The 26037-nt window shown below is 46.7% G+C and overlaps 1 protein-coding gene across 3 annotated transcripts in view; it reads left to right on the plus strand.

The window, feature by feature from the left end:
* The window catches only part of LOC114589157 (gamma-aminobutyric acid receptor subunit gamma-4), a 38658-nt gene that overhangs the window by 7206 nt on the left and 5415 nt on the right, over positions 1 to 26037 (plus strand). For 2 of the 3 annotated variants that reach the window (XM_028715299.2, XM_028715297.2), the window contains exons 2-7: positions 6674 to 6825; positions 8783 to 8850; positions 10493 to 10564; positions 17499 to 17719; positions 18154 to 18236; positions 24438 to 24575. In XM_028715299.2, the coding sequence (XP_028571132.2) occupies positions 6674 to 6825; positions 8783 to 8850; positions 10493 to 10564; positions 17499 to 17719; positions 18154 to 18236; positions 24438 to 24575 (734 nt within the window). The remainder of the gene's footprint in view (positions 1 to 6673; positions 6826 to 8782; positions 8851 to 10492; positions 10565 to 17498; positions 17720 to 18153; positions 18237 to 24437; positions 24576 to 26037) is intronic. The other variant, XM_028715298.2, reaches the window with a different exon arrangement.

The following is a 26037-nucleotide window of genomic DNA, read 5'->3' on the forward strand; positions in this document are numbered from 1 at the left end:
GCAATGAAAACACATATAAAACAATTTCATATATATAAAAAAGGATTTCAAATCCAACACAGATACGGTCTGGGATAATTAATTCGTTAGTTATGTCAGGTGATTAATTGACTAGTTTGAAGAAATCCTCTGCCAAATTTCAGTGCATACACTATTTAGAAAATAGCATGACCATGACGGATATTCTCCCGGGAGGAGGGGGAGACCCAGTCATTTGCAACTGGAGCTGAGGTGTATATTGTTGTGTTGGCAACAATGCTGTCAGCAGATCAACCATCATCTCACAGGACTTCATTGAAAATGTGATGGGAAATCCACAGCAGGCTTTAAGTGAGGAACCAGTTTATCCATGCAAATTACTACATGCTGTTAGAGGGCACTTTGAGAGAAGAGTGAAGATGGTAAACTGAGACCTTGATCACTTCCTTGCTGCCAAGCCTCCTTGTCACAAATAATGTCCTTCTCCTACATCCCTCTTTTGCCAGAATGCAGGCAGGGGGCCAGTGATTGATCCCTCTCACGAACAGATGGAGCTGCCTTCAGTCCATCCTAGGCGTGCCACGCGTAAGGAAAATTCCTGACATGTCCTGGTTTTGGGGTATAAAAATGGGCGTGGGGGGGGGATTTGCCAAAGCGGCAAAATGTCAGGGAAAACCCAGATGTCTGGCAACATGGAAAAAGCAGTGGAAACAGTTCCAAAACCTTAAAAATTACTGTTGGGGGAAAGAGCTAAACAATTTGGGTTTGTTCCCAAAAAATGCTCAACAATTTTGGGGTTTGTCAATTTTGCAGATGTCAGGAATTTACTTTTTGATATACGGCAGCTCTTGTCCATCCAGCCAAACAGGCTGCAGGCTGTGAGATCCATGGAACTGTGCCCTTCTTCATGCAAAGTATGTCAATCAACTATGGTCCTCTCCCTTTGCAAACATCCCAAGGAGCAACCAAACTATGGCAGGCTAGAGATGGCTATAGAATCAGCTGTCACATGGGGATGGTGGCTTGGGGAAACCCCATGTCAAAATCAAGCCAATTAAAGAGGATCCTATCCAGCTTTTATATTCTTCCCTTTCCTTGCCCTGCAAATATAAGCATAACCTTTCTGAGTCATCCAAGGTCCATGTAGCCCAGTATTCTGCCACAATTGGTGTTCAGCAGCAGGTTGTTCTGCTACATGGGGGGATTGGTGGCTGCCCTGATGATTGAAGTTAGGCTGTTCACCTCTGAGTTTTAAAATCATCTGTATGACAGGCCATCCCAATATCTCAGCAGTGGACCGTGTCTGTGAATTATGAAGATGTTCTCCTTCCATCTGCTCTCTGCTGACAGCCATTTCAAGGGTAGAGGCCAAGATTTGTTGCTCTAGTAGCAAGGAAGAGTCTTGTAACACCTTAAAACTAACAAATCTTATCCCACAAACTGGAGTCTAAACCTCAAACGCTTCTGTCACAATGGCTCTGCCTCCACAGTTGGAGGATATTTCAGATTACCAGTTGCTAGAAGCTACAGGAGGGGAAAGTCACTGTTGTGCCTGGGTCCTGCTGGTGGGTTTCCCATTATGGGCATCTTATTGGTTCTTCTTACTGGCAACAAGTTTCATCAGAGGTCCTCAAGTGATTACTGCTTTGAGAGAATCTCCTCCACTCCCCACAGTTTTATCAATCAACTATCAGGTCACCTTGTTCTCTGCCTCCATTTCCCCAAGCTAATCCTCCCTTTCCAACCCCAACTCCACTGTATGCCTTCCCTCATACAGGGGCGGAGGAAGGGGAGCAGTGGGGTTGGTCCACCTTGGGTGTTATCACTGAGGGGTGGTGACATTCGGCGTGCTGCCTGCCCGTGACTCCCAAGCCTACCCCGAGCCCTTCATCTTGACACCCTCTGCAAATGAGAGGTGACCCTGTTCTCTGTACCTACCAGGGGGGAAAGAGACTGGTGGCAACCACAAATTATGGGTGACTGAACAAATGTAAGCCTGTGGGATGTTGGATGGAATTGGATGGATTTGGAGTGTAGGGTAGGATATTCTTATTTATCCCTCCTCTTACTTGTATGAGCTTAATGCCTAGTAAGCAGAGTTTAAAATTGACATTTCTTTGCATTATAAAATGTGGAAACTCCTGAGACAAAGGGTTGCTTTACCTTAATATTATTATCCAGGATGGTTCAGCAGATTGTATCTTCCCCTTTTTATCCCTCTAAACAAAATAAACACAGAGAAGTCTATAATGCAAGAATATATTTTTTGTTTACTTACATAAAGCTTCAGATTTGATTGAGCAGTAAGCAGCAGTAAAAAACAAGACAGGCAGAATCTACTTGTGCATTACAAAATATATGGTTGAGATCAAAATGGAGTCTGTGCTCAGAAGAGCACAGACAAGCATCCTCTCTCTTTTGTTACATGGGGAAGAAGACTGAGCTCTGAGCAGGACATAAGTAGTAAGGATTCTTCTTCTTTTGGTTACCTTTCCCTGTGCAGATAAGCAGGGGATGTGACCTCACAAAGTGCTCTCTCTATGAATATACAGGGGAGACCCATGTGCCTTTGCTTATCTAGCAACACATGAAATTTTATTTCGGCTGAACTATTATTTCCCACATGGACTGCCAATCAGAGTTGATGAGCTTACACACCTCCTCAGAAGTGTCTGGACCAGAAAAACAGCACAATTCGGATCTGGAAACTAATCTCTGAATCTGCCAATCTGTGTGTTTTTGTTGCCCCCTTCTGAGCTGACTACAGTAGCTGAGGTCTGGGTGCTCTTTCTTTAGCCAAGTGTACTTGGCCTCTGCTGACATGGCTTGATTTTGGGATAATGTCAAGCATCACCCAAGGAGGGGATGTCAAAACCCATCTTTCTCTTCTGAATCTGTTAATTAATATGGCTGACACATCCCTGGCCAGGGAGCAAAGCTGTCCCTTAGCTTGCCTGCCCCCCACAGCCCATCATGCACACCCACCATAAAGTGTGTGTGTGTGTGTGCATGCGTGCGTGTGTGCACTCGCACACACACGCACACAGGATGATAGTGCTCCAGTAGGTCTCTCCCACCTGAGCTGCCTTTTCATGAATTGCCTGGTCAAGAGAGGTGCTTGTTTTGACAAGCAGGTTTTACAGTATGTCAGGCATGAATACCTTTTCCTCTTGATTCTGTCTGAGCAAGACAAGAGCTGGGCTGTACCTTTCACAAGTTGCCAGATTGAATTGCTGTGTCTTGACACAACATCTCCTCCAGCCTGCTCAGCTCTTGATTGCAAAATGTTTGCTGCGTGTGACATTTCCATTAACAGGCACAAGGCATGTCCCCTGCACCTCCCTAATTGCTTGGTGCCTGCAGGAGCCTTGCCATCACTTATTACACCTGGGAGATGGAAGAGCTTCCCCTGCTTATTACTGGGAAGTGGAAGCTGGGAGGGGAGATTGTAAACTTCTCACTAAAATTGAATCAATAAGCAGGCAGAGGAAGGGGCATCTCGAGGCACACGTCTTTAAATCCAGTGCCTTATTGTATTACAGTGTGTGTGCGTGCGTGCACGTGTGCTGGGGCACATCACAGCAGCCAAGTTACCCAATGGCACATATTGAAATGATCTCTCAGTTTTCCTGCCTGGGATTCAAAAGAGCATAAGAACATAAGATGAGCCCTGATGTATCAGGCCAAAGGGGGCCCATCTAGTCCAGCATCCTGTTCTTGCAGTGGCCAAGCAGATGCTCAAAATGGAAGCCCACAAGTAGGACCTGAGCAAAAGAGCACTCTCCCTTCCTCTGGTTTCCAGCAGCTGCCATTCCGAAGCATTACTGCCTGTAGAGGAAGAACATAGTTATTGTGGAAAGTAGCCATGGATAGCTTTCTCCATGAATTTGTCTAATCCTCTATTAAGAACATCCAAGTTGGTGGCCATGACTGCCTCCTGTGGAAGGGAGTTCCATAGTTTAACTCTGTGCTGCATAAAGGACTTCATGTTATCTTCCAACATTCAGCTTCATTTGATGCCTACAAATTCTAGTGTTTCAGAGGGGGGGGTTTAGTTTTCTCTGTCCACTTTCTCCATGCCATGCATAATTTTATAAACTATCTCGTTGCCTCTTACTTGCCCTTTCTCTAAATTAAAAAGCCCCAAATGCTGCACCCTTTCCACATAGGGGAGTTGCTCCATCTAATTGATCATTTTGGTTGCCCTTTTCTGAAACTTTTCCAGCTCTTCAATCTCCTTTTTGAGATGAGATAGCCAGAACTGTACAGATTTAGTGTAGCAGAGCGCCTGCCACTCAAGCCTCCAGTTCTTTACAGCCCTGGCTCTTTGCAGCCTTCACTTTTGTCAGGAGTTATCTCTGCATGAGCATGTCATGTGTGGGGAAAATTGCAGTCAAACATAACTATGCATGAGTGCTAGTTAGTGTGATAAGGGGTTAAAACCACAGAGTTGGATTCCTAGACTCAACTAGGTCACACACACACACGCTCTCCAATGAATAAGGAAGCGGAGCATTGTCTTCCACTTACTACCCTTTTCACCATGTATCCTGTCAGGTACATGTCTAATCTTCATTCCAAGCGTAGACCATGTGTTTGAAACTATCCTTTTGTATTTCGCCCCCACCCCCAAGTATTCTGCCTGTGTTCTTCTTGCTGCTGTTTGGATAAACGCATTAATCTGACCTTTTGAACAAGTTATTCTCTTTCTACCTCTCTTGCAATGAACAGACCACACACCTTTAAGCAAAGCATTTTAAATGTACTTAACAGTGTGTGGTCTGTTCATTGCAGGAGAGATAGAAAGAGGGGAGCTCTTTATGCTGCTAAACAGGATAAGGGGTCTAACAACCTATTTTCCCACGTTATACTGCTGCTAAACTTTTGTGAGTTTGAACTCTGCTACTGGGTGCTCTCTCCTACTCGAAAGTGAGTTTAGCCCCACATGTTGAATCCAGGCACCCAGCTGATTCTTTTGTTATTTACCCCCCACACATGGGTCACAGGGATTTGTATATTTATTTCCCCACAGTTTGGACTCTGCTTCAGTGACTTGAACAGCATTTATTCAAATGAGCACCACCTGGATCCCATGCCCTATGATTCCTTACCCTGGGAGTAAGCCTAAGCAGGGGGAACTGTCGCAGTTGCATACTGCTTCTTGCTTTACCCCCTGCTGGTCATTTTCACCCAGACTGCTCCTGCTTTTCCCTGTGCTGAATTTTGATTGTATGCTCCTTGGGAAATGGAGTTCTCCTCTTGTGCTATGTTAAGTACCAGGAACACAGATAGTCCTATATTGATTTGTACTGCAGGAGAAAAAGCTGCAGTGCTATAGCACATCAACTTGTATTGAGGTTCACGTATGCCTGTTGTGCTATATACCGTATTTTTCGCTACATAAGACGCACTTTTTCCCTCTTAAAATCTAAGGGGAAATGTCTGTGCATCTTATGGAGCGAATGTGTGGTCCATGGGGCTGGGGGGGGGGCAACCCGGGCTTCCCCTGCCAGCCCTGACCTGCTCTTTGAGGCTGGCGGTGGGGGAAAGCGCGCTTCCCCCACTGCCAGCCCCACAAGCTCGGGGAGCAGCGGGAAGGCTGCATGCAGCCGTTCCACTGGTCCCCGACCTGCTCTTTGAGGCTGGCAGTAGGGGAAAGCGCGCTGCCCCCTACCGCCAGCCCCACAAGCTGGGGAGCAGCGGGAAGGCTGTGCACAGCCTTTCCGCTGCTTCCCTGCCTGCCCCAGAGAGTATTTAGAAATACTGTAAAATTAATGAATGTTAGAAAAATGTTGGAATGAAGTTATATGGCTTTAGTAGAAATGTTATAAGGAATTAAGTATAAATAGATTATTAGAGAATTAAAGGGAAAAATAAGGTTAGAATGTGTTAAGACAATTATAGGATAGAAAATAGAGGAAGATGGAAAGGAATTGCTGAAACAATTAATAGAAGTGGAATACAAAAAGGGAGGTATGCGGAGGTCGTGGAAATTAGTGAAAGAAAGATAAAATATTGAAATTGGACTGTGTTTTAAATGGTTTTTGTTTTGTTTTGTTAGTTGTATGTTAGTGTTTTGCAGTGTGTGTTTTTTTGTATTGCATTGTATTATTGTATGTTTTTTCTTTTTTGTTTTTTTGTAGTGTTGTGTTCAATTTGTTGGAAAACTAATAAATATTATTATAAAAAGAAAGAAAGAAAGAAAGGAACAGGAAGAGCAGGTCGAAAGTTCCCGCTGTGCTCCGGAGGCTTCGGGTTGCCTTCACTGAAGGCGACTGAACACACCTTGAACACACTGAACACACCTTGTTTTAGAGGGGGAGAACAAGAAAAAAATAATCTCCCCCACTCTGCGCAGCACCCCTTCAGCGAAGCGGCAGGAGAAATGGAAGGGGCTCTGTTTCTCCTGCCGATTCGCTGAATGGGCGCTGCGCAGAGAGGGGGAAATATTTTTTTTCTTGTTCTCCCCCTCTAAAACAAGTTGCATCCTATGGTCAGGTGCGTCCTATAGAGCAAAAAACATGGTACGTCCTCTCCAAAATGTTGCGATGGTGTTGGTGGGCAGAAATGTCCCCTGCTGCACCCACCTGCCCCTGAGTAGCTCCTTTGACTGCCAGCAACTCTCCAGGGTCTGAGATTGAGGTATGCTTTTCCCATTGCCTGCTCCTCCATGGATTTCCTGTTTCCCTTGCAGGGCAGAGAGCACAGAGGAATATGACTACGATTACCTCAGCAACACCAACAAAACCTGGGTCCTAACCCCCAAAGCCCAGGAGACGGATGCCACACAGATCCTCAACTCCCTCCTCCAGAACTATGACAACAAGCTGCGCCCTGATATCAGCAGTAAGTTTTGCTCCTCCCAAGGGAGACCTCAGCTAGAAGGCACCCTTGACTGAGGGGTACAGGTTGCAAAGAAAGGGGAAGCACATGGGACATGATTGATTGCTGGCATCAATGTTTTGTATGCTGAGCACCAGGTTCCCAAGTCCAGCAGCACTGGGGTGTAGAGGCAGAGGGCAAAATTAGTAGAGAGTGGGCAATGAGAGCAAAAGGGGTGCAGCCCCAGTCTCAGTCTACCACTTGCTTACTTACAGTCAGTCTGGGTGGGCAGGTGGGTGTACACTGGGTGCCAGCTTAATCTGGCCACTTTTACTTTTGAGGAAAAGCAGCCATAGAGGGGCCCCAGGCCAGTTTTCTACTGGAAATTTTTCCCTACCCAACTGCTAGACAGGGGACAATTTTCAGCAGAAAAACTAGCACATGCTCCTGATCCAGATCAAAAACACTTTCTGGATCAGGGCTCCACACCTGCTGCTTCTGCTTCTTTTTTTATTGTGGCTACTTTTAAAAAAAATGTTAGCCACAAGTTGCATTAGTTTGCTCCTTAGGCTGCCCTTCCAAGTGAGCCCAGAAACTTTAGCTGACAGAGAGTTCTCTGGGAGCAGCAGAGCAGATTGTATTCTGCATTGGAGTCTAAAATGTTTCTGGGTTCAGTTTGTGGCACTTGCTTCAGCTGCTTCAGCTGCAAGGAACTGCCAACTTCCAAAGGAACCTTTTCAAGAACTTCTCTTAAGGGTGCTCTCCTCTGGGCCAGGGGTAGCCTGAGGTGTTTAGGCACCAGCAGCAAACTGTTCCACTGTTGGCAGCTGTTAGGCTCCGCAAGGGCTTCCCCTCAAGGAGCAGTCCTTGCAAAGCCATGTCACCCTAACCAGCGAGGTGGGGAGATTCAAGAAGAGCTTTTCCTTAAAGAGAAGTCTTTGCTTAATCTCCCCCTTTCCTGCTCAGCAGTGAGGTTTTGTAAGAGCTTCTTAAGGAGAAGCCCTTGCAAAGCCTCACCCAGGAGTGGCATGCACTCAGGGTGGGTGCGTGAGTGCTTGGGCATGCGGAGGGTGCACCAAGGGACAGGTCCATGGGCAGGGTGTGCTACTGGAGTGAGCCTTGCCCACTGCTGCAAAGCAGGGTGCACTCATGGTGCTCCACAGGCCCAGTGTCGCTTTGCAAGACTCACAAAAACATGCTGTGAGCAGGTGTGCACCCTGGGCCCTGAAAGCACAGCACTGCTTTTACGAGTGTTGCTTGGCTCACAAGGAGGGTGCCATGACCTGTTATATCCTTCTCATGGTGCCCTCAGGCTTCAGGGTGCTGAGTACACAACAGCTCATGATGGGGCAGGGCACATGATTCCCCCCCAACTGTGCCTGGGGTGACAGCCCCCTCAGACCCCCCCATGCTACATCACTATTGCACTGCCTGCCCTATTGCCTCCACTATGAGATCTTGGAGGAAATTGGCACCAGTGCTATTTCTCCAGTGGCAGCAGAAGCAGGTGGGGTAGGTGGGGGTGCCCATGAAAGTACCGCCTTGGGATCTTTTGCCATCTGAGGTGGCTGCTTCTCCATGTCTCATCATTGGGGCAACCTTGTTCTGGGCACAGGCATAGCAGGTGTGGACTTTTTGACTGTGGGTGGCATCCAAATTATGGATCAGCCTCCCAATGAGAGACGGCCCAGGCCCCTTCATGGCTCACTTTTAAGTAGACACAGAAAACTGATTTGTGTTCATGGGCATTTATTTTTAAAAAGTTTTAATTATTGTGTTTCTCTTACTGCTGTTAAGTTTTCTGTCTGCACATTTTCATTGAATTACATTGGATTGCATTGTTGTATTATTTTCAGAGCTACTTTTGGGTGCACTTTTGGGAACACATAAATCACTGAGCTCACCTATCCTCGTGGCTGCCCTTGGCATATACCCCTCTCCCATGGCTGACCTGTCCTCTCTTTTGCGATCTCTTTTACAGTCAAGCCCACTTTCATTGATGTGGACATCTACGTAAACAGCATTGGGCCTGTCTCTGTGATCCACATGGTGAGTGTTGAACCCTTTGGGAGAACAGTGGAAACTGGAAGAAATGCGGAGTGGCAGATATGTGTATAAGTGGGTTGGGGAGGGGAAAGGAGAGAAGGAAAGAAAGAAAGTGACTTGTGGGCATCCAGTGAAGCTCAATGTTAGAAGATTCAGGATAGATTAAAAAAACAAATTCCTACATACAGTACATTGTTCAGCTATGGAACTTGCTTCCACAGGAAGCAATGATAGCAGCCAACATGGATGGCTTTAACAGAGGATCCTCCAAATTAATGGAAGAGGTGAAGAATATCAGTGGCTACTATCCAAAATGGCTATGTTGTGCCTCCATGGTTGGAGGCTGTGATGCTTCCGAATCCTAGTTTCTGGAAACCACAGAAGGGAAGGGTGCTCTTGTGCTTGAATCCTCCTTGAGGGTTTCCCACTGAGGTATCTAGTGGGCCACTGTGATAACAGGATTCTAGGCTAGGTGGGACACTGGCCTGATCCAGCAGGGCTATTCTTATGTTGTTATCTTCTTATCTCATCTGTATACTCACCAGAGAATATACACACGGAGACAACCCCCCACCCACCCACTGCCAAGATGTTAGGGACTTAGTGCTGCCAGAATTACTAGTTCCAAAGTCCACCTGAAGTCAGCTTGGATTGAAGTTGCCCATGCCCTGTCCTCTTTCTTATATGGTCGGCTGAGACTACCAATCTTCCAGCCCCACAGAATCATTCCTCCCCCTCCACCCTTGGCCTCATCGTTGCTCAGCCTTCCACTGGAGCAGGCTGAGCTAATCCCTTTTTCATTGCCAATTGCTTATTCAAAGGGGTGAAGAGACCCTTTCCCTGTTAAACCACTGAACATGTGTTTTCAGTAAGCCATCAGCATTTCCTCGGCAAATAATAAGAACCTTTTTAAAGCTATAATGCCGAGCCTCTTTGCTGAAGCTGCTGCCATGCATACTAAGAAAGGAGAGGTAGGGCGCTGTGCTAGAGGAGCAGCAGCTTTCATTTGTGAAAAGCCTGCTCACAGGAAGGAACGAAGGCTGCAAAAACTCTTCCTTTGAACTAACAAATTTTAAGAGTCTCTTTTTATATTCTGTAAAGTGCTGTAAGGCTTCAGGACCAAGGACAGCACTCTATTCTTAAGACAGCAGAAAAATGTAAATATTAAATTCTTGCACGACAAATTTGATAACCAGGACGGGGAGGAAGAGTAGAAGCTCCGGCTGGCTGCCACTGATGAGGGTGATGCTATGCCTAGAAGACAAGACCAAGAGCCCTCCTGTGGTTTCCAGCAACTGGTTTGCAGAAGCTTTCCTTCCTCCGACTATGGAAGCAGAACATAGTCATTATGGCTAGTAGGCATAAATAGCCCTTTCCTCCACAAATTTGACCAGTTGTCTTTTAATGACATCCAGGCTGGTGGCCATCACTGCCTCTTGAGGGGACAAGCTCCAAAATTTAACTAAAATGTCCTTCCTTTTATCTGTCCTGAATCCCAATACTCAGCTTTGTAGGATGTCCATGAGCTCCAGGAGACAGGGAGAAAAACTTTTCTGTATACACTTTCTTTGTGCCATGCATAATTTTACAAACTATCATGCCACCTTTTCATTCCCTTTTCATTAAACCAAAAATTTCTTCACAGGGGAGTCATTCCAGCATCTTGCTGGACTATTTTGATTGCCCTTTTCTGAATGTCCACAGTATCCTTTTTGAGGTGAGGTGACCAGAACTTCACACACTATAATAAATGTGGTTGCACCATAAATTTCAATAATGGCATTATGATACTGGCACTTTTATTTTCAGATCCTTTTCTAATGACCCCTAGACCAGTGAAGGGGAAGGGACACTACAGCCCATCTTCTTCTTGAGGGATGGATTTAGTAGGTAGGAGAGGATATATTAATTACAATTATCCTTCCAGTCTCCCGTTATGTGTGAGAGACTTAAACATTTAGAATAATCAGTTTAGCATTTGCACTTAAAAGCTGAGTAGGGCGGAGCTTTAGATTACCACCCCTTGGCAGAAAACTAGAAGTTTAGGAAAGGTTGACACAGCTCATTATATTTAGCAAGCTGACTCCCCCCTCTATAATTACAATGATTGGTGTGTGTGTGTGTGTGTGTGTGTGTGTGTGTGTGTGTGTGTGAGAGAGAGAGAGAGAGAAAATCAAACCACACTGTAAAGTAAGTTAAAAATAGACTTTACTTACCTAAGTATTGCACACATTTTCAGCAAACAACAGCAGCAAAAGCAATGCAGGTAAAAATACTTCTAGGTTACAAAATACATAGCTGATTTCTAAAATGGAATCTGCACTCAGTGAGAGCATAGACATATATCTATCTCCCCTGAAGACATGGGGCAGAAGAACAAAGAGAGAGTGTGCAACAGGAAGGATAAGGGATTATATTTCTCATTTTTTTCCTGCTACTGGAAACAGGGGAAATGACATCACATAGCCCTCTCTCTCCACCAGTTGCATTCCTGTTGTCTGAGTCTGCCTGCCTAGAAATTTTCATTCTGTGGTCATTAGCCCCTAGACTTACTAACTACAAGAATATGTATTGTTAGATTTTGACTGCAAATCTCCTACACTTCTTGCCTGTTGGAGGGCAGAACCCCAGCTCAGCTGCAGCCCTCCCCAACTGTGAGTGGAAGTGTGCTAAAGTACTGTGAATAGGGGAAGGTCAGTGAGCAGGTGGCCCAGCGGTGGTGGTGACACTCCAATCCCATAATTATGCTGTACAGTCTCCAGCTTCTTCCTATCAAAAGCCTTGTCTTCTTAACTACAGACATGTTGTGTTATCCTGAGCAGAACTTGGCTGATGTCATGCTCAAGTTCTCTCTGGTCTCTTAGGTGAGGACTGCTAGGTCATGAGCTGAGCATATGCATCTAGGTCATTATGATCTGCTGCTAATAGTGTCAGGCTGCACCTGCTTGGGAGGTGGTGTTGCCACAGGAGGTGCTACAGGAGTATAACTGGCCTCACTGCATGTGGTCTGGGGGTGTGTGTTGTAAAAATGGTCCATGGGGAGAAGCAGACAAACATCTCATTGCTGTAGCCGGTAGAGGGTTCCCTGACCTTCCTGGAAAGGCGCTCTGTCCCCTTACAGGCCCAATGGGCAGTTGAGGAACAGAGGCCAAAAGAGGAAAGTTAATCAAAGCTAAGCCACATTTGACCCCAAGGCTAAGACTTGAGCCACAGTATGATGCCTGTTGACTCTTTGCACCAGGGTTACTTAAAGGCCGCCTTAACTGCAATGTGCATTAGAATTGATGGAAGAAGCCTGTTGATGAGCAATTCTGATTATGTATATAATCTGTTTGTGTGTTTAATTTATATGTAGCCCTTCTTCCCAAATTCTCCTAGTAGGTTGGGAACAGGGGCCCTAGGATAGTTTGATTGTTCAGCCTTTCTCAGAGAGCCTGTGGCAGATGTTGCTTCCAAGCCATATGGCAACCATTACTGGAGCAGGAGCAGGGTCTGATCAGGTAAAAGAAAGAGAACAGGAAGAGCAGCTGTCATGTTTGTCCTGCAATCTTTCTGAAGAAAAGGGAGACAAGTGAGAGCAGCAACTGAGCTATTTTGGGGGGAATCTCATCTGAGCCAGGCCAGGCTCTAAAATAATTCAGATTCTTCATCAGGAAATTGTTTTGCTTCCATGTCACCAATCAGTTGGTCTAGTGCAAGCACTATTTCTTGTTACAGGTAGGTAGCCTTATTGGTCTGCCGTAGTCAAAACAAAATTTAAAAATTATTTCCAGTAGCACCTTAAGTAAAGGTAAAGGGGACCCCTGACCATTAGGTCCAGTTGTTACCAACTCTGGGGTTGCAACGCTCATCTCGCTTTATTGGCCGAGGGAGCCAGCGTACAGCTTCCAGGTCATGTGGCCAGCATGACTAAGCCGCTTCTGGCGAACCAGAGCAGCACACGAAAACACCGTTTACCTTCCTGCCAGAGCGGTACCTATTTATCTACTTGCACTTTGACGTGCTTTCGAACTGCTAGGTTGGCAGGCGCTGGGACCGAGCAATGGGAGCTCATCCCATCACGGGGATTCGAACCGCCGACCTTCTGATCGGCAAGTCTTAGGCTCTGTGGTTTAATCCACAGCACCACCCGCATCCCTCTAGTAGCACCTTAGAGACCAACTAAGTTTGTTATTGGTATGAGCTTTCATGTGCATGCACACTTCTTCATATATCTTTAGGTACCTGAAGAAGTGTGCATGCACACAAAAGCTCATATCAATAACAAACTTAGTTGGTCTCTAAGGTGCTACTGGAAGGCACTATTTCTTGACACTGAACCCCAATGACATTGTTCTGAGGTTCTCTTCCTGTTGCCATTTTCTACACCTGTAGAGGCACTTTCCTCACTTAAGGAATGCAGTCATAATACCAGCGTAGCCAGTGTGCAGTTACGCTGAGGCTTGGCAGGGTTACTGTGCCTTTAAGTGAAAGTTTCCTTTTTGAGCAGCTGTTTAGTTGCTTCTGGTTCTCTCACCTTCTTGAGTGACAATAATTATGGTGTGTCCAGTCTGTCAGTATTTTGAGGGAGGGATTCAAGGGCACACTGTAACTTTTTTGATTGACATGTTTACAGTGGATTAAAGCACTCTTGTCACCACAGCACAATAAATCTACTTTTTTTAAAAAAAGACCTTTTACAGTTTGAAAAGTTATGGGGAAATTGTGGGATGAACAACTCATTGACAGAAATATGTGTAAACCTACCACAAGCAAAGGGACGCGGATGGCGCTGTGGGTAAAACCTCAGCGCCTAGGACTTGCCGATCGCATGGTTCGAATCCCCGCGGCGGGGTGAGCTCCCGTCGTTCGGTCCCAGCTCCTACCCTCCTAGCAGTTTGAAAGCACTCTTAAGTGCAAGTAGATAAATAGGTACCGCTTTATAGCGGGAAGGTAAACGGCGTTTCCGTGTGCTGCTCTGGTGCCGGTTCGCCAGAGCAGCTTCGTCTCGCTGGCCACGTGACCCAGAAGTGTCTACGGACAGCGCTGGCTCCCGGCCTCTAGAGTGAGATGAGCGCACAACCCTAGAGTCTGTCAAGACTGGCCCGTACGGGCAGGGGTACCTTTACCTTTACCTTACCACAAGCAAATCAGGATGAATTTAGGATGATTGTTCATCATTACATACCCAACCTGTAATGAAATCAGAATGCATAGCCAAAAAAACTGGATATAGTCTAACTACTACATAAGCTTTGTTCAAGCAAATCAGGATGAAGGCTGAATTGACAGGCCATCTGGTGGAATCCTTGGTCAGTTCCTGATCCTTAGGAGCAAGAAAGGAGAATTTAATTGCTGGTTTCTTCTTTGAAACAAAAGCAATTGCAAATAAAATAACAGGAAGTTGTTCTAGCTGGAGTGAGGAAACCAGTAATTAACTGAAAGCCAAAACTGACTAATTAACTTTCAGCCCAGGAATCACATGGCTAGAAAGGAACAGGAACTAACTAGGTGTTTTAAAGGAAAGGAGCAAGGAGGAAACTGCTTATCAAAGGGACATTTAGAAACAGGACCATAGCGGAATGGGACTTAAGCCCCACAGAAGCATATAAGATCTTATGCATAGAGACAGGCAGTGCTGAGTTTGATGGGGTAAACAGCACTATATCTATGTGTGAGTTTGCATTTTAATTCCACTTCCAGCTGAAAGTACTAGCGCAGTACCTCAGCAGCATTCAAGAGCTGTGTGGGCAGCCACATCAAAGTCAAACAAAGGCCACTCCAGTCACTATGTTTCCAGGGGGTTAATATCTGATTTATTGCACAGAGCAGGGCATGGGGGACAATTGTCCAGGGCCAAATTAATAGTTGCTCCAGGTTTTTTTCAACTGCCCCCTTCCATAAAAGTTAGAGTGGAACATACATGGAGGACAGTTTTGATTTTTTATGGGGAGGGGAGCAGAAAAGAAGCTGCCCCTGAACCAAAGCAGCAACATATCCTGCCTGTGTGTTTTGACTGGGCTGTATTTAGTAATGTGCTTCAGATTTCTTGAGTGCATCTGGGTGGGCTTGGGCATCTAGATGAATTAAATTATGAAACACATTAAATATTCACTAAACTATTGGGATGTTTCCTATGTCTTTAACTTGTGTCCCAGTGAAGCTTACAAGTTGCAAGGAGGTGGCCTTTGTTCCGGGCTGTGTTGCTTCATTGCTTCCATTCTCTCTGTGTGTGTCTACCTGCAGGAAATATTCCCAGCATGTCTTTGAACTGAACTCTCAAAGCTCATAGCAGGGGAAGGGAATCCTGAGCTATATGCTCTAGGTTGCATTTCCAGAAACCCCCTACCTTGCAAAATCTAAGGCGATTCTCTTGCTCTCCAACTGCCCTTGTGGGACAGTCCTGTGCATCAGCCTCCTAGTCCTCAGGTGACCAAGAAATTTGCTTTTTGGAAAAGTGCCTTGTGACTGAGCCAGAGACAGCAATGACACCTCATCTCTGATCCTGTATAGTCTGTGTCAGCCTCAAGGTTCTTAGCAGAAGCACCTGGGTTCTGGTTCCTCCATACAGATGTATTCTTCTGTCACAAGGTAGCATGTGACATTTAGCAACTATGGGGACCTTTTACCCATCCCAGCACGAGACTGAGAGGGTTAGTTTAGCAACTGCCCACCAGGGAGCACCTAGAAGGAACCCAATCCAACCAGGCAAGGTTTATCTTCATTATTTGCTCTAGAGGGCAGGGAATCTGCAGCACCACCATGGGTCAATCAAATACAGTGGTACCTCAAGTTACACATGCTTCAGGTTACATACGCTTCAGGTTACAGACTCTGCTAACCCAGAAAAATTACCTTGGGTTAAGAACTTTGCTTCAGGATGAGAACAGAAATCATGCTCTGGCGGCACAGCTGCAGCAGGAGGCCCCATTAGCTAAAGTGGTGCTTCAGTTTAAGAACAGTTTCAGGTTAAGAACGGACCTCCGGAACGAATTAAGTACTTAACCCGAGGTACCATTGTAAATGAATAAAAATAACTAACTGACCAATTGTGTTGCAAATAACTCAGTTCTGCCCCCACCAAGATAAAGCCTGCCCCCCCCTAAATAAATATTGGCTACACCCATGAGCACCACTTTGGGGCATGGGAGGTGAGGAGCAGTGGCATAGAATAGGACCTTCAGCCATTTTGTCTTTGGTTCTCCTTCACAGGAAGGTCGAAAGTTTGCACAAGAACAGGAGTGTCAGTAGTTCGTTAGAAAAGGTTTTACTTTTACAAAGGAGAGCAAAATGTTCAGCCCAGGAACCTGGCAATTAAGGAGGATGGTACTCTCCTTCTGGTTGATTGAAAGGTTGTCAGGGGAAGGGAGTGAAAATATTGTATGTCAAACTAGAAAATAAGGTGTTTAGAAAGACAGTCAACAGAATGGAACAAAGAAAGTAAAGCGATGTGGGAGAGCTGCATTGCTGTTGAAGAAAGAAGCCAGGAAAAGGTTGAAAAGAGACCCTGAACTTCTCAAACTGTAATATTAGGTTTCTCTTTTAAAAGCATTTTGTCCAGAACTGTTGCCCAGGCACACTGAGTTGCCCCCCAACATTGCAAGGGCCCATTGTGCGTATATGATGTTGCATATGTGCCTCTCCTCCCCCAACCCAGCCAGGCCGACTTGGCCTGCCACCTGCCACCTCCTGACCACCAGCCACCTTAGCTTCACTGCATCCCTGGAAGAAGGTGTGCCAGCACGAAGATGCTTTGAACTGGTGTGTCCTTTGGGGAGCTTGCCAGAGCACTTTTCTAGAAGGCACTCTGGTGATCTTCAAAGGGACACGCCAGGGTGAAGATGCTTCCCGCTGCCACATGCTTTGAGTATCACAGTGGAATTGGGGGGGGGAGACTAGGGCCCTCCTTGAAAATATTGGGGGGTCCTGCCCCCCATAGCTACCCATAGATGGCACCAATTTGTTGCCTTATTCAAACTTTCAAGCATTTCAGAAGGAGGGAGCTGGTTTGACTGGCTTCCTTCTTGCCTAACCCTAACCTGTCCCCTCTACAGCCCCCTTTTTTGATGTCACAGGGACAGACATGCCCTCCCTCTGCTGGCTTACACGGCTAGTGAGCTGCTGCTGCTCAGTGAGTGCTCCCACCTTTCAAGGCTGTCTTTGCACAGGTTTTTTTCTGTATTTCGGAACATCTCTCAGTCTGGATAATGCAGATTTGGGACCACCATGTCACCCTACCTGTACACTACAACTAACATGTGTTTCAGAGGATCTGCTACCAGTAAAATCAATAGTTTAATATGTATGAGAGATGGGGTCTTCTTGAGAGGAAGTTATGGAGCCCCCTTTTGAGTGACTTGCCCTTCAGTGCAAAGGACCTTGGAAACTCATCTCTTCATTGCTTCCTTTCCTTAAGGGGGTTCATTACTCGTGTGATTCTGAGCAAGTGATTGTACAGCCAATGGAACCTGTTATCATTCCTTTATGTGCATCACTTTGTGAGAGCCTGGTCCTGAAAAGCCACTTAAGGGACCCCCAAGAATCATCTAGTCCAACCCCCTGCAATACAAATGCTAATAATGATCTCCACCAAATGTCACCCATCAGGATGAAGAGCTGCAGGTCTCAGTTTCAAGCAGGCTGTGGATAATGTTCTTTTGTGCCTCTCACAGGAATACACCATTGACATATTCTTCGCCCAAACGTGGTATGACCGGCGCCTTCGCTTCAACAGCACCCTCAAAGCTCTCACCCTCAACACCAATATGGTGAGCCGGATTTGGATCCCAGACACCTTTTTCAGGAACTCTAAGAGGGCTGACTCCCACTGGATCACCACTCCCAACCAGCTGCTCCGGATCTGGAATGATGGGAAAGTCCTCTATACGCTCAGGTAAACCTCTGGCTCCCAGGCAGTCATTCAACATGGATGAAAGAGTCAGGGGAGAGAAAGGCAGCAAAAAATAAGCAAATTCAGGAAGGATGGGGGGGGTGTCACACCACAAATGGTTTTGTGGTTGTCTCTCCCTGGCTTTCACCTACAAAGAGACCATCCAACTAGCCTCTTCGTGCAGAATGGATCCAGTTCCATTTGCTCTCAGACTGGATCACAGAGAGAAGGAGACATCCAGCCTTAGAATTAAATAAATGGATCATGAAATGGGCCTAGATGTGGGTTTGGTGGCCTCAGGTGGCTTCTGACACACCCTTTGAGGGGATGCTAAAATGCTCCAAAGAGGCTCCAGAAGTATTGATGTTCATACAAGGTTAGTTGTGCTTCCGCAGCAGCTGTCAAACTAGTATTCCCCATCTCCATCTCTTCCCCAGGTTGACCATTGAAGCTGAGTGCCTCCTCCAGCTGCAGAACTTCCCAATGGATACCCATTCCTGCCCTCTGGTCTTCTCCAGTTGTGAGTACTGGTTGCATAGATGTCATGACAGGGCCATGGGACTGAAGGGTAGGGCAAAAAGATGCTAAACTTGCCCCACAAAGAGGCTGTGCATGGAACTAGAACACTCCACCTCAATCACCAAGCAAATAATATTAATGCAGAGGTTGCATGCCACCTCCAAGCTCTGCTGAGCAGTGTACGAGAATCCAGGGCGTTCCATGTGCTCATCCAGGGTTGGGTTTTTGTTGAAAATCAAGATACAGTGGAGGCTGTTGTGTCTAAGAAATGGGGGTCCCAGAAGACCACAAGCTTAACATGAGTCAACAGTGTGATGCAGCAGCAAAAAAGCCAATGTTATGCTAGGCAACATCAACAGAAGTCTAGTGTCCAGGTCAAGGGACATAATAGTACCGCTCTATTCTGCCTAGGTTAGACCACACCTGGAATACTGTGTCCACTTCTGGGTGCCACAATTTAAGAAGGATGTTGACAAGCTAGAATGTATGCAGAGGAGGGTGACCAAGATGATCAAGGGTCTGGAAACCAAGCCTTATGAGGAGTGGTTGAGGGAGCTGAGTATGTTTAGCTTGGATAAGAGGAGACAGAGAGAAGATATGATAGCCATCTTCAAATATCTAAAGAGCTGCCACATGGAAGATGGTTGTTTTCTCCTACTCAGGAGGGCAGGACCCAGACCAATGCATTCAAGGAGATTCTAATCAACTATCAGGAAGAACTTTCTGACAGCAAGAGCTGTTCGACTGGGGAACGGACTCCCTCAGGAGGTGGTGAACTCTCCTTCCTTGGAGTTTTTATGCAGAGGTTAGATGACCATCTGTCATGGATGCTTTAGTTGAGATTCCTGCCTTGCAGGGGGTTGGACTAGATGACCCTCGAGGTCCCTTCCAGCTCTACCATTCTATGATTAGGTTGCCCCTTTTGGCCTGACTCAGCAGGCTCGTCTTATGTTCTTCCTTCTTCCCCAGATCTCTATAAATTCTGTGTGGGCGCAGTCCTCACAGCAGCCTCCCTCCCTCGCAGTGGCCCATGGAGTCCTTTTCTTTGTAGATTGTGGCAATGACAGCTCTCTCTGTCTGTCTGTCTCTTTCTCTCTCACAGTGGCCATCATGTGCTTCCAAACACACAAAGCCCCTTTCAGCCCATAGACTCAGATTCTGATTTAGTGGCTCTGAGTATGGATGGGAGCCAAAGAGGACGCCATCATGATGCTCCTTCCTTCCCTCCCTCCCTGCCTTTTTAATGGGACAGTCGCCTTCCAAACCCCCTCCCGCTCCCCGCCTTCAGCCTGTTCATTTGTTTGCTTTCTGGCTGGTGCTGCTGCTGTTTCCTGGACTGCACCAGCCCTTCAGCCTGCCACCGCCTGTCATGTCACTGCTACAGATCCTGTGCACAGCCTCCTCCCTCTCCCTGTTGCCCACCCACGTGGCTCTGAGCAGTCCCTCCCAGCCTGTCCCCATCTCCTCTGCATCTTAGCTAATTAACAGTACACGCCATGCATGCCTGGCAATTAATTATAAACATAGTTTAGCTATGCTACGAGGTATCTCCCACCGCCCCGGGAGGATTTATCATATATAGGCATCAAGATCGCTGCTTTGAAACAGTTTTGACGTTTCAATTTGCAGAGGAAAACCAGGATGCTAGAGACAGCTGCAGCTGGCAGCTCGCTGGAGTCCCCATTTCTGCTTTGCCTGCCTCCTCTGCCACATCCTCACTTCCTAAACACAGGGAGAAGCAGGGAGTACCGGGAAGGGGGGGGGGGGAGGAATTGCACATGCAGAAACTCTACAGATGGGGCCCAGTGGTGGCCCTATGCTAATCCCACCTCATAGCTTATCATGTAGCCCTGATGCGTGACTGGAACCTTATAGAAACTCATTTCCACTCTGATGGTGAGACTGCTGGGGGAGGGGATGTTATTTATGCCTATGGAGGGACTCAGAAATTGAGACTCTTCCCTGAACACATCTGTGCTCCTGCTGTGCGGAAGCTCCATTCCCCCTCAGATTCAGACCCTTGATTGGTGTGTGTGTGTGTGTGTGTGTGCGCGCACGCGCGCATGGGGCAGGAAGTCACCTGCAAAAGACGAGCAGTAAGAAAACTGTCTGAATCAATCCCCAAATCAGCCTGCACCCAACAATTACAAGTGGAACAATGATGGATGCTGTCTATAAGAACCTGTGCTGTCAGCCCCCTGAGACCATCCAGAATACGACTAGTGGCCTGTTGAGGTTAGAGGGCACACATGGGTCAGACACACTTCCAAAAATGTGCTAGAATTAGCACAGAAATGGATTGGCTTGCAAAGTCTTTGCTCTGTCACTGCCAGCAGGGTGTCAGCTTGGACTAGCAATGGAAAGTTTTGCATGCCCATTGTTGATCAAACAGGGTCCAAAGTCCCAGATGCTGTCGTGTCCTTTCATTCCAAGCCAGAAGGTCAGCTAAACACCTGTCTGTGGCCAGTGATGTTCCAGAAAAAGCAAACATGGCTTCAAAGCCATCTCTCTCTCCCCTTCTCCTTCCCTCCCTCCCTCCCTCCTTCTCTTCCTTGAGAGAAAGACCATATCACGCCAACATTCCTCTTTCTGAGCAGCCCTTGCATCTGTGTCAGATTTTTGGTAGTAAACAAGTATAAATCCCAGCAGCATAAGACCTGTTTGGATCTTACCAGGTGCTGAGAGAATGGTGGGGAAGGCCTCCTGGTCAGAGGATATAGGGGCTTTTTGCATCTCTTGCTTGCCTGACAAGGGTGAACAGGTCACGAGTCCTTTCAAGCTAAGGGGGGTAGGGTGTCATGGCTGAGGGGCAGGTTGCATGTCTTGCCCACAGTCTGTGTCCCAGTTGAAGGGCCTTGGGTAGCAGCATGGCTGGCAGTTATTATTCTCCAGCAGTCGGAGACAAAGCTGAGCAAGGCGCCCAAAGCATTTGCAACCTGAGGGGAGGGGCTTGTGCCCCAGTCCCTGGGCAGAGGGAGGGCTGTAGTTCCATTAAAAATACAGTGGTACCTCGGGTTAAGAGCTTAATTCGTTCTGGAGGTCCATTCTTAACCTGAAATTGTTCGTAACCTGAGGTACCACTTTAGCTAATGGGGCCTCCCACCGCCGCCGCACGATTTCTGTTCTCATCCTGAAGCAAAGTTCTTTACCTGAGGTACTATTTCTGGGTTAGCGGAGTCTGTAACCTGAAGCGTCTGTAACCCAAGGTACCACTGCAAATGAAAAAGACAACACTGATTGAGGAAAGAACTCAAAGTGCTCTGCAGAATGCTGCCCATTTCAAATGTGGGGAGCTAACAGCCACTGTGTCCTCCTTCTGCTTTATCTCCAAGCCCTTTTGGGATTGGCAGCTTCCATCCTCCTCTACCACCACCATTGTTGTTCCTGGGGGGCTTCTAGAGGCTGCTAGTGGCTGGATAGGAAGCTAAGGAGACATGAAAAGATGTTCCCACACTCACACATGACAGTGCCACATGCTTAGCTTGAACCCTGGTCTTCCAGGTCCTAGTCCAATACCATAACCAGTACGCCACCACTTATGCTGCCTCCTCAGAAGCAAATAAGGTGCCTGGGCCAGTTAAGGGCATGGGCACCTCCCCATACCACTTTCCAAATGCCCCAGTGGGGGCACCCTAAGAAGGAGTCACTGGGACATTTTTCAAGGGTGTCTGCCCAGGGAGGAATGGTAAAGAGGAAACCACACCCAAAGCAGCAGTGGGAGAGGTGTGTGCATGTGTGCATGCTTGGATCTGTGGTTCAGCACCTGCTTAGCATGCAGAAGGTCCGGGATTCAATCCCTGGCAGCATCACCACCAAGAAGCACCTGGGATGCCATGAGCTGCTGTGAGGAGCCTCTCTCTGTGCTTGGTGGACCAACAGCCAGATTCAGAACGTAAGGCACTCCTTACATTTGTATACTGCATTTCCCTCATCATGGGTGGGGGCTCCCAGGTGGTCTCCCATACAAAACATTGACCAGGCCACTTGCAGGCTGCATAAGGCAGAATCTTAGGATCCCCATGTTCCAAATTTCCTCAGTCAATGTCCGCAAATTTTATTTATCATAAGTTCAACAGGGAACTTTCTTTATTATTTTTAAAAAGGCTCACTTAACCATCCTAAGAGAAATACAAGATAAAACATTACCCAGCAAAGTGATTTATTTTTGTTATCTTATCAATATTTATCTTATTTATTTACCTATCTCATAAAACTTATACACCATGTGAATTGAAAGAAAATGCTCAAAGTAGTTTACAAAAAGAATAAAACAATTATCTGTTAAAGAACAGTTGAAAACTGCTGTTTAAATGTTCATATAATAATTAAAAGATGTAACAAGCTAAAAATAGATTAGAACGTATGTAAACATATGTAGGCTTGTCTAAAAAAACATTTCCAGCAGGTGCTTAAAAGAGTACAGGGAAGGCACCTGCTTGGTGTCAATAGGCAGGGAGTTCCAAAGTGTGTGTCCTGCCACACTAAAAGATTGATTCCTCCCAAATGCAGAATGAGCATTGTGTGGCACCTGTAACATGGCCAGTTCTGCAGATCGAAGTGGGTTGAGTTGTATAAACATTTATATAAATATTAAATTAAAGCAGCAATAATTTAAGATGTGGGGTGAACAGTTCGCTAAGTTACTATTTAGCAAATGGATGCACCCAGTCAAAATCATTAAAAAATTGTAACATGGGTATAATGAAATATAACAATATAAAATATTCTGAAATCATTAGCAGTCAAAAAGCACGGGGATCCCAATGAAAGGACTTCTGAGGGTAACAGCCATACTTTTGAGAGAGGCAGTCTGATCACATTCAGGACCACAAACAGCTTCTGACAAAGGCTGAGTCTTTGAGCTATTTTTAATTTGGCAAAATCTACACTTCCAACATGGGCTGCCACACGTTCAGATTTCCCCAGACATTTCAGCAATTTTCACCTGGTGACTGTTTACGAGGGCTGAATACCGACTGTGTTCGGGAAATTCCAGACATATGGCAACCTTAGATCTATAACAATAACAATAACAACAACAATAACAATAATTTATTATTTATACCCTGCCCATCTGGCTGGGCCTCCCCAGCCACTCTGGGTGGCTTCCAACAAAATATTAAAATACAGTAATCCATCAAACATTAAAAGCTTCCCTAAACAGGGCTGCCTTCAGATGTGTTCTAAAAGTCTGGTAGTTGTTGTTTGACATCTGGTGGGAGGGTGTTCCACAGGGCGGGTGCCACTACTGAGAAAGCCCTCTGCCTGGTTCCCTGTAACTTGGCTTCTCGCAGTGAGGGAACCGCCAGAAGGCCCTCGGTGCTGGACCTCAGTGTCTGGGTAGAACGATGGGGGTGGAGACGCTCCTTCAGGTATACTGGACCGAGGCCATTTAGGGCTTTAAAGGTCAACACCAACACTAGGAATTGTGCTCAGAAATGTACTGGGAGCCAATGTAGGTCTTTCAAGACTGGTGTTATGTAGTCTCAGTGGCCGCTCCCAGTCACCATTCTAGCTGCCACATTCTGGATTAGTTGTAGTTTCCGGGTCACCTTCAAAGGTAGCCCCACATTGCAGTAGTCCAAGTGGGAGATAACCAAAGCATGCACCACTCTGGTGAGACAGTCTGTGGGCAGGTAGGGTCTCAGCCTGTGTACCAGATGGAGCTGGTAGACAGCTGCCCTGTCTTGCCCCTTGTTAGGAAGGGAGGTTGCCAGCTACCACCAGGCAGCTCATGGCCTCCTGACCCCCTCTGTTGCCCTGAAAATAATGTGAAGCAAAAAAGGAAACAATCTATCTTAGTATTGTCTACACTGACTGGTAGCAATGGTACCCCAGGGTTTCAAGAAGGAAGTCCTTTGCAACCCTACCTGGAGATGCTGCTGTGGATTGAACCTGGGACCTTCTGCATAAAAGGCAGATGCTCTATCACTGAGCTACCTAGACGCTTCCCTGGTGAGGAGATGCAATCAGGAACCTTCCACAGATGGGCAGGGTGGTTAAAGAGAGTCCTTGCACATCTTCCTTGGCTAGCAGTTCTTCTGAGCCAGCCCAGTGGGCACATCACATATCTCCTGGGGGACAGAGTGTAAAGCCCCTTTCGTCAAATTAACAGGAGGGAGGAGCTGTGAGGTGGCTTGCAAGAGAATCCACCTTACATGGGCCTTGACCTTCCTGCCTGTGTCTGCTCTGCTCCTTCCAGATGGCTACCCACGAGAGGAGATCATCTACCGCTGGAGAAGGTACTCTATTGAAGTCTCTGACCAGCGAACTTGGAGGCTCTACCAGTTTGACTTCACAGGTCTGAGGAACACATCTGAGGTGCTCAGGACAGGTGCTGGTAAGACATTTGTCCCACAGGAGTTGGGCACATTGTAGGTGGTGGCTTTTTCACACGAAAAACAAGTGAATACTTTGGAGACTGGAGGGTTGGGAGGGCAGGAGGAGGCAGGAGTGGAGGGTGCAGAGGCAGCCTCTCTCTGGCCCCCCCCCCCCCCAGTTCTTGCTGAGAGCCCACAGAAGCTGTAGCTGCTTCCTTTTCCTTCCCCCGCTCCCAAAAGCAGATACCAGGCTGTCCTTAGGGCACCACCACCACATCCTTCAGGGCTTCCCCTCCACTCTGGCACAGGACCTCTTTGGGCTCTCTGGAGTTCATTTTAATACGTCCAGTTCCCTGGAAGTCCCCTTGCAGTTCCTGAGCCCCACTTACTGAGCACATTCAAAACTCCTACAAGCTATATTGGAAAAGGAAATATTTATGCTAAAATCATGCATTGATTAATCCATACTCTTAATCCATTTATGATTGGCAGACTGCAAATGAGGATTTTTTATTGCTTGGAAAAAGAAGGTTTTAATTGGAGCCATTCTCTCTGATAGGCCTAAAAGGCAAGTGTTCCTTCTTCCAGGAAGGTGGCTGCCTTAATCATGCATTTTCCCGGCTAGTTGAATTTGGTTGCTGGAGGCTGACCTCTGTGACTGAAAATGTTCAGAATGTCTCCTGCATTGTCCAATATGTTGTAATATTTGGCTAAAAGAAAGCAAGGTTATTCAGTTAATAAACTGGGGGGGAAATTCTCCAAGAGGCCTTCCTTTCACAAAGCAATCAAGTATTCCTCCTCATATACGCACATATATGGCACATTGTAAGCACGCATAGATCATCACACAGACCAGACTGTAGGGGGGCAGGACTGAACTCTGGTCTTCCTCCTGGTCTCTTATTCTGGACCCTCGTGTCGGCCACACCCAGAGTTCTCACAGACATGTTTCCTACAAAGTGGTGAGCAAAAGGATTTAGGAGCCAAGGAGGAAAATGGAGCAGGTGCAGCTCCAGTGGTGAAGGTAGTTCCAGACATTGTTGAGCATTGCTGCAGAAGCACAGCCTCCCCCTTGGGAAGGGCCTATGTCTGGCAGAACACCTGCTTGGCATGCAGAAGATCCCAGTTTCAGTCTCATGCTGGGCATCTCCAGGTAGTGTTAAGAAACATTCGCTGCCTAAACCCTGAGGAGCCATTGCTGCCAGTCAGCATAGACCGGTCATGGGCAAACTTGGCCCTCCAGATGGTTTGGGACTACAATTCCCATCATCCCTAACTAACAGGACCAGTGGTCAGGGATGATGGGAACTGTAGTCCCAAAACATCTCGAGGGCCGAGTTTGCCCTTGCCTGGGCAATACTAAACTAGATGGACGAATGGTCAGATTACGTAGGTATTGGGTCATTTCCTGTGTTACCTCAACTGAAAATACAAGTATCAGACCATGTGTGGTGCCGTTAGATGGCCTTTCAAGCTGGAAGC

Source organism: Podarcis muralis, chromosome Z (genome assembly GCF_964188315.1).
Source record: "Podarcis muralis chromosome Z, rPodMur119.hap1.1, whole genome shotgun sequence".
Lineage (NCBI taxonomy): Eukaryota > Metazoa > Chordata > Lepidosauria > Squamata > Lacertidae > Podarcis > Podarcis muralis.